Here is a 9,351-nt window from a genome sequence, read left to right as displayed (position 1 = left end):
ACATGTTCCATAATATAAAGCAGTAGTAGGGAACCTGTACACTAGAATTCTAAGAAAAATAACCTCTCAGAATTACATCAAGATGTTGCAGCTGAAGTGCCAACATCTGCACAGAGTCTCACAGACATGTTCCAGCCTTGGATAGAGCATATTCAGGGAACATGTACAACATCTGAGAGAAGTAGATCCTCAGAGGCACAGAGATGTTCTAGCACAAGCGCTAACATCTACACCTGTCTTCATAGACATGTTCCAACATATCAGAGAATGTCAGCAAGGAACATGTACAAATAAAATTACTGAGAACAAATTCTCAGATTATCATGAAGACCTCTCAAACCAACATAGCCTGACATAGTTGCAAAACAAATGCAACACCATAGAATAGCAGTTATAAACACACAGGCATAGAAATAACATTCAGGCATATTATAGATACATGCAGAGCACATATACAGAACAAATAGGGAGTATAAATATGCATTAAATATGCATTTTCTCCCCCTTTTTAGCCACAAAATATGCCAAGTAAAAAAGTTAGAGCATCAGGAGTACATCATTGATTGTATACCCCACATTACAAAGACATGCAAAAGTAGGAGTTTGTCAGCACGCCTCACACTGCAGATGATTAGGCTTCCTCATGTAGGCAAATTCCTAACTTGCCTCTTAGATGTTCAAATTGTTTAGCATCCAAAGCCTTAGTAAAAATATCTGCCAGTTGCTCCTCTGTGTCTACATGCTCAAGTGTCACAACCTTTTCTTCAACAAGATCTCTGATGAAGTGATGTCGAATGTCAATGTGCTTTGTTCTGCTATGTTGAATAGGATTTTTTGAAATGTTGATAGCACTTAGGTTGTCACATTATAAAGTTAGAACATCTTGTTCCACATTATACTCATGCAGCATCTGCTTCATCCAAACAAGTTGAGAACAACTACTCCCAGCTGTTATGTATTCAGCTTCAGCAGTAGATAAAGACACACAATTCTGTTTCTTACTAAACCAGGAAATCAGGTTATTTCCTAGAAAGAAACATCCTCCAGAGGTACTTTTCCTGTCATCAGCACTTCCAGCCCAGTCAGCATCACAATATCCTATCAGCTTAGTATTTTCACAGGATGAGTACAAAATTCCATAGTGAATGGTGCTATTGATGTACTTCAGTATTCTCTTCACCTGAGTAAGATGACTCATTTTTGGGTCAGCTTGATACCTTGCACACACACCTACAGAAAAGGTGATGTCTGGCCTGCTTGCAGTAAGGTATAATAAACTCCCAATCATGCTTCTGTACATGCTTTGATCAACAGATATGCCTCCTTCATCCTTTGTCAGCTTCAAGTGAGTGGCAGCTGGAGTTCTTTTGTGACCACCATTATCTAAGCCAAATTTCTTTACAATGTTCTTGGCATATTTACTCTGAGAAATGAAGATTGTATCCTCCATTTGTTTAACTTGAAGTCCAAGAAAATAGGTCAATTCACCAACTAAGCTCATTTCAAACTCTAAATGCATCTGATGAATAAAATGTTGAACCATCTTGTTCGACATTCCACCAAAAACAATGTCATCAACATAAACATGGGCAATCATCAGTCTCCCATTGTCATCCTTAACAAACAAAGTCTTGTCTGTACCTCCTTTTCTGTACCCATGACCTACAAGAAATTGAGTGAGTCTTTCATACCAGGCCCTAGGTGCCTGCTTCAATCCATACAAAGCTTTGTTCAATCTGTACACATGATTTGGAAAGCTAGGATCAATAAATCATTTAGGTTGTTCAACATAGACTTCCTCATTCAAGTACCCATTCAGAAAGGCACTCTTAACATCCATCTGAAACAGCTTAAATTTGAGAATACAAGATACGCCTAGCAATAATCTTATAGACTCCAGTCTAGCAACAGGACAAATGTCTCATCAAAATCCAGACCTTCTATCTGGGTGTAGCCTTGAGCTACTAGTCTTGCCTTGTTTCTGGTCACAATCCCATGTTCATCAGACTTGTTCTTGAAGATCCACTTGGTGCCTATCACATTCACACCTTCAGGTCTTGGAACTAAGTCCCACACTTCACTCCTTCTGAACTGATTAAGTTCTTCTTGCATTGCTTCAATCCAGAACTCATCTATCAGAGCTTCTTTGACATTTTTAGGCTCAATCTTGGACACAAAGCAAGAGTTGGCAATGACTCCCACTGATCTTCTGGTAGTGACCCCTTCATTAGGATTTCCAATAACAAGGTCTAGTGGATAATTCTTCTGTACTCTTGTAGAAGGACCCTTCTTAGTGGACATCTGGTCTGGCTCATTATCTTCATGTTCATCTTTCTCTAGTTCAGATTCAACCACCTAGGTAGGTACATTAGTTTCCTGAGTAGGTGTTGGAACATCATCATCAACATCAGGAACTATCTCTTTAGGCACATCATCAGTCACTACATTGATTGATTCCATCACAATTTCAGTTTTAGATGTGTAGACCCTGTAGGCTCTGCTGTTAGTAGAGTACCCCAGAAAAATTCCCTCATCACTCTTAGGGTCCATCTTCCTTCTATAATCTCTATCAGACAAAATATAACATTTGCTACCAAACACATGAAAGTATTTAACAGTAGGTTTTCTTCCCTTCAATGCTCATAGAGAGTTGTAGTGGTACCAGTCCTAAGTGTCACCCTGTTGTGAATGTGCTAAGTTGTGTTCATGGCTTCAGCCCAGAACCGATATGGTAGGTGTTTAGCATGAAGCATGACTCTTGCAGATTCTTGAAGAGTCTTATTCTTTCTTTCCACTACACCATTTTGCTGAGGAGTTATAGGTGATAAAAATTCATGTTTAATACCCTCTTCAGCACAGTATTCACTAAACCTAGTGTTTTCAAATTCAGTTCCATGATCACTCCTGATTCTAACAATACCACACCCATTTTCTCTTTGCAATTGTGTACACAGTTCTTTAAATACATCAAAGGTGTCTGATTTTTCTCTAATAAAGTTAACCCAAGTGAACCTAGAGAAATCATCAACTACAACAAGAACATACCTCTTTCCACCAATGCTTTCAACTTGCATAGGTCCCATCAAATAGCAATTGTCACAGTTTGATCTCTTCCTCTTTGCTCAAGAGACATGTTGAGATGAATGATTCTTCCTGAGATACCCACAAATAGCAATTGTCTTTGGATCTTGTTCCTCTCATAAGAACTTCTCCTTTCTCATCTGAGATCTGCATTCAGGTTTGGTGAAGTTTACTTTCAGACCCAGATCGCACAACTGGCTAATGCTAATCAAGTTTGCAGTTAGTCCTCTGTCTAGCAGCACATCATCAAGTCTTGGTAACCCATGTTTTATCAGGTTTCCAATTCCCACAATCTTTCCTTTAGCTCCATCGCCAAATGTGACATAACTGGTTACATAAGGTCTCACATCCTCTAGATAAGTTTCAACACTAGTCATATGTCTTGAACAACCACTATCAAAGTACCAGTCTTCTTTAGATGATGCTCTAAGGGATGTATGAGCAATCAGACCAGCCTTGGTGTTTCTGTGGTTCCATCCATTCCTGGATTGATTCTGTTGAAAGTGTATGAACTCACCTTTCAGCTTGAAGCAGTAGGGTCTGATGTGTCGCTTCTCTCTACAGTGATCACAAACCCATATCTTTGATTTCTTCTTAGTCGGATGTTCCTCAGGATGTTTGAACATTGACTCTGCTGACTTCATTTCAGTATGTTCATTAATCTGGTTCAGTTGAAGGTTCAACCTTGACAGTTCATCATTAAGTTCTGAGATATGAGCCATATTATCAAACCTTTCATCCTGCAGTTGTGCAATCTCTCTTGCTTGCTCTTCAAGTTTCTGGGTTAGTTCACTGTTTTTAGCCATCAGGTCATGATAGGATATAGAAAGCTCTTCATAAGACATTTCTTCCTCACAAAATTTAGTGTTTGACATTATTCTACCAGCTAAGGCAGAGACATGATTAGCAGATTCAGCTTTCACCTCATCATCTGAGTCATCCCCATCTGACCAAGACACAACTAAACTTTTCTTCTGTTTCTTTAGAAAAGTGGCACACTCTGTTCTGATATGACCATAGCCTTCACATTCATGACATTGTACCCCTTTGTAGTGAGGATCTACTTCATCAGGTCTAGTCATTTTCTCTTTACTTGGTTGACTGTCAATGTTGGGTCGGATGTTCTGCCCATTTGATCTGGACCTTCTGTCAAATCTTTTGAAAATCTTCTTGAACTGTCTCCCAAGTAGTGCCAGAGACTCTGCCATGTCTTCATCATCTTCAACATCTACTAGTGTATTGTCAGCATTCACACTAGAAGTAAAGGCAATACCTTTCCCCTTTTTGTCAGACTTGCTGTTGACGGTTAATTCAAAATTTTGCAGGGATCCTATCAATTCATCAACCTTTAGACTAGATATGTCCTGAGCTTCTTCTATAGCTGTAACTTTCATGTCAAATCTCTTAGGTAGAGATCTGTGAATTTTCCTCACAAGCTTTTCATCAGAGATTTTCTCCCCAAGGGACTCAAAAGAATTTGCAATGTCTAGGATATTTAAGTGATAATCCTGAATGCTCTCATCTTCTAACATTTTCAGATTCTCAAATTTAGTGGTAAGGAGTTGAATTTTAGCACTTTTTACCTTAGTTGTGCCTTCATGAGCAGTTTTGAGAATCTCCCAAGCATCCTTAGCCACAATGCATTGCTTGATCAGTCTAAACATATTTTTGTCCACACCATTGAACAGAGCATTCAAAGCTTTTGAGTTTCCAAGAGCCAATTCATCTTCATTAGCACTCCATTCTTCTTCAGGTTTCAACACATCAGTCCTGTTGCCATCAGCATCAAGTTGCACAGGATGTTCCCAACCTCTCAGAACTGCCTTCCATGTTTTGCTATCAATAGATTTGAGGAAGGCACTCATGCGTGATTTCCAGTAATCATAGTTGGACCCATCCAACAGAGGGGGCCTATTTACAAAACCACCTTCCTTGTCCATAGTGCTAGAATAGTACTCCCTGGAGCTCACCCTAAAACAGGCAGGGTGCCTGCTCTGATGCCAATTGAAATTCTAGCGCACTTGTTTTAATACGTTCTGTCAGATGTTTTAACATTTGCAATGTTCCGGTTAATGTTTCAACATCGAGCGACAAAACAGAAATAAAAACAAGAAAAATATAGGATAGGAAAATAAAGAACACAGTGAGTTTGTTGACCCAGTTCAACACAACATGCTTACATCTGGGGGCTACCAAGCCAGGAAGGAAATCCACTGGTGTAGTCCTTATTCAATTGCTCTCAGCAAACTCCTCGTTTACACTATATGACCTAGGACCTACCCGTATAGACTTCAACCAAGGAACTCCTAGATCTGAGATCCCATCTCACTATCCTAATGGTCAGTCACTGCCCCAGTGACCTATCAGACCTCAAACACAACAAGATAGAAGTTACCTACCAACACAAACAACCAAACCTTATTTCACAACTTCGGTTTGATGCACAAGAGTGTCAATACTCACAAAACCAGTCCTAAACAAGTATCTAACTTGACAATAGAAAGAACCTGTCATACCCTAATTTTGGACCTAAAAATACTAACTCAATTCTTCTTTTCTTGCATTTCAAGCCATTTGAACTGTCTCTGATCAATTACATCTTTCTCTGCATTTTATTTCAATATTGCTTGCAAAATTCATGAAAAAGGGCATTTTAGTCATTTCCAGTGTTAAAACTCTGTTTAATTCCTAAAACTTGTCTCTGAGTCTTTTCATTTAGGTTGTATAAACTCTTGCTTTGTTCCCCTGTTAAAAACCACTTTAAAATTGCATCTGAGACATTTTAGGTCAATTTAGTCCCCATGGGTATTTTGGTCTTTTCACACGAAATTTTGACAGAGAGAGGTTACTTTAAAGTACCTCATTTAAGTAGTTGGTTCGTTTTAGTCCGTTTTGTCATTTTTAATCGTTTCACTTTACGTTTATTTCAAATTACATTTTTTTAATTCAATTTTATTATTTTTTCATTTTTAGTCCTAAAGTTTCCAAAATTGCATTCAAGTCCTTTTTAGTCCTTAGTAATTTTCCTTTTTTGCAGAATGGGACTTTTTAATTTCGCATTTTGCATAATAGTCCTTTTTGTTTCGAAATTTTCTAAGTCCTTTTATTAAAATTGCAAAGCAGTCCACATTTTGTCCAAAGGTTATTTTCTAGTTTTTTTTAAATTTGCAGGTTAGTCCTTTTAAATTTCCAGAATTGCAAAGAGGCCCTCAAGTCCAAAAATCCAGGCAAGTCCGAATCAAATAAGGTCCAAGTACAGGTGTCAAGGGCTTATTGGATCAGAAGTTACAAGCTGGCCTATAAATACCAGCCAACTCATCACATGTGTCAGAATCATACCATTCTCTAACCGCCAACTCAACAAACACCATTTCACATTCTCTCTCCAAAATCATAGATCAAATTCAGAATTCTCCAGAAACTCAAGAACATACAAACCCTAACCGTATCAATTGAACAAAAATTCAACAAATTAATGTTGATTCTCAGAGATTTCTTGAGAAATCATCATCATCGAATCAATATCTCTACAATTCAAGCTTGAATTCAACACAAAAGTGACGAACTCAAACGATCACAGAGACGAGATAGTGAGAAGAAGAAGAATCGAAGCAGAATCAGACCGGTGAAGAAAAAAGAGAGAATAACTGATTTATTTTCAGTTCAAAGACTCACCAGAAGCCTTCGCAAGGATCTGTTCGTTTGAATCTCCAATCAAATTCAGGTAAACTCATAAAAACCTTCTCGTTTTGCTCATAATCATCATCGAAGGTTTGAAATTGAGAATAAACGGTGAATCAGAGCGAACATTTCGAAAAGATTTGAAAAAGATTGAAGACCGAACCCTAAAACGTAAATCCTCCAAGATTCACCGTTTATTTCATGAATCCAGGTTCATAATCATCATCAGTGTGAAAAATAAGTCAAGTTAGGGTTTAGTTTCAAAGAGATTAAAAGAAAATTTTGAAACCCTAGGACGTAGATTCAAGCGTAGATCTGTTCAAATCCAGGCCTGTTTTCAAAAAACGAGTTTCGAAATCATGAAGAGGAGACTCAGATGAACACAATGATGTAAAAAGTTTTCAGAAAACGTTCAGGTGTGGCGGCGCCGCCGGCCAACCACCACACCTCCGTCATAGTGTTCATCGGAGAAGGTGAAGAGAGATTGCAGAGCATCTCTCTCTAAAAACGTTGTAGTGAAAGAAAGGGGAGAAGGAAATGAGCTGGACCGGTTTCATTGTGTTTATATAGACACATGAACCGGTCTGGTTCAGTTTGGTTCATTCCTTTCTTGATCCACATCGTTGGATCTTTGGTTTGCCACGTGTATGATCCAGATGTGTTACTTCCATGTGCCTGAAACACCTTATGGTGTGCCGCGTGTTTTTGACCTTTAGATCTAGGGTTTCAGATGTTCTGGATCAATCCAATGTCTCTGATACATTCGGATGATCCAGGATCCATGTAGGTGTGGGCTTGGGCCTAGGTCTGCGCAGGCTTCAGTTTCTTTGAGTTTTTTGCTATTTCTTGACATTGCTTTACTTTTTGCACCTCTGTTCATGTTTAAAACTTTCTTGTAAATTCCATAAAATTTTGTGTAGATTTCTTGTCTATTTTGTGATGTTTTATGCAATTTGTTTACTGAAAATTTTAATAAAAAATATTAGTACATTTTCTTGCTTTATTTCTTGATTTGATATAAAAAATTGTATAAAAATTGTCTAATCTCTTTTCAAATTCTTGATAAATTGTTTGAGGTACATGTCATGTGGTTCCTGGATTTTAGCTATCATTTGTATATAATTTTGCTGCATGAGTATGAATCTTGGTTAGTTACTTGCTTTGCAAGTTATGTCTATAAATAAATAGTGCAAATGTGTCTAAGTTCACTTGAAAATGTAAAGTTCATCGTGTGGCTTTAATTCTCATTTTAAGAGCTGAGTGTATACTTTTGAAAAATGCATGGAACTATGAGAGTTATAAGCTATGTGATGCTTGCATTCCATGGGTGAATTTTCAGTCATATTTTGCACTTGTTATGGTTTATTTTGTGCTAATCCCATGCTTTTGTTATAGCATCTTTCTTGCCTCATTTTTCTTTATATTACCATATGCTACTAACAATTTCATTGTGTTCCATTCATTTCATAAACATTTCATACTCCCTCTCACATTTTTAGTCCTTATTTCCTTCCATTTTACAATTCATGCAATACTTAGAATGTAAAAATTTAGGGTGGTGTATTTTACTTCATGCAATCTTTTAATTTCTTACAAGACCGTAGAATATAAACTAGGGCCAATGATGTAAAGGACAATGGACTCTAATAATGTACACCGACACAAGCACCGACACATGCACACACATCACTTTAGGTATATGGCTAGAATATGTATGTTTAGATGTATGTTTAGGATTGTATGTTTAGATGAATGCTTAGGATTCACACTTAGGAAAAATCAATTTTCCAAAAATATGAACAATATCACTCAAACCATTTTCTAAATAAACCTTGGGATCAAAATCCCATTGTATTTTCCCTTTCATTTTCTTAAACAAAATCCTAATGAACTTTAATCATACTTTGACTTTCTTTTGCAATTGACTAATTCCACCTCACTCTTTTCATAATCTCATGCCCTTGAGGCCTCTCTCTCTCATTCTTCAAATTCCAATTTTCAAACTTAAAATCAACCAACAAAAACAAAAACATTTTTGGAAGAGAACTACGGTGGATTTGATCCCTTAAACGGGTATGTAGGCAAGGAATCAAAATTCCTTCAATTCAACTAAAATAAAAATTCAAACACATTCTTCTCCCTCCAATTCTTCACTTAGTAAATCCTTAGGTGTAAATATCACTTTCAAAATAGCATTTAAAAATAAAGCGCGCGCGTAGAAATTAAAGACGGTTCCTATAGGATACTATAGTCGTTATGGGTGCCTAACACCTTCCCGTAGCGAAAACAACTCCCGGACCTCGATTCTCAAGGGTTTTGCTTATTTTTTCCCTTCCCAAGAAAAAATGAGATATCACCGGTTTAAAAGGTTCAAACGTAATCAATGTTTGACACCCGAAAACCAAGATAAAACAGAACCCACAATAGATTCTAGACTTGCATCACAAACGACACAAGAACCGAATACACGAAGACTCAAACCCTAAAGATCTAAACTTTTTAGTATGACGGCTTGAATGAGCAATTAGGTCTTGAAGTCTTCCTTTTATACTTATGAGACTACTCGAGCGAGTTCACAAAAAAAAAAAC

The 9,351-nt window shown here is 37.4% G+C and overlaps 1 protein-coding gene and 1 pseudogene across 1 annotated transcript; both read right to left on the bottom strand.

Annotated features, from left to right (window-relative positions):
- Positions 1–619: 619 nt before the first annotated feature.
- On the bottom strand, positions 620–1,288 carry LOC146928891 (secreted RxLR effector protein 161 pseudogene; annotated as a pseudogene).
- A 1,909-nt stretch (positions 1,289–3,197) lies between these two features.
- On the bottom strand, positions 3,198–5,158 carry LOC146928890 (uncharacterized). Its single transcript, XM_085707153.1, has one exon. It carries the CDS (start codon positions 5,019–5,021, stop codon positions 3,198–3,200), a length of 1,824 nt encoding a protein of 607 aa, XP_085563279.1. The 5' UTR covers positions 5,022–5,158.
- Positions 5,159–9,351: the final 4,193 nt, after the last annotated feature.

Source organism: Medicago sativa, chromosome 4 (assembly GCF_051527215.1).
Source record: "Medicago sativa cultivar Bolivia chromosome 4, Bolivia_mono, whole genome shotgun sequence".
NCBI classification, from domain to species: Eukaryota; Viridiplantae; Streptophyta; class Magnoliopsida; order Fabales; family Fabaceae; genus Medicago; species Medicago sativa.
The sequence above is the reverse complement of the archived record's forward strand: the minus strand, read 5'-3'. Positions and strand labels throughout refer to the sequence as shown.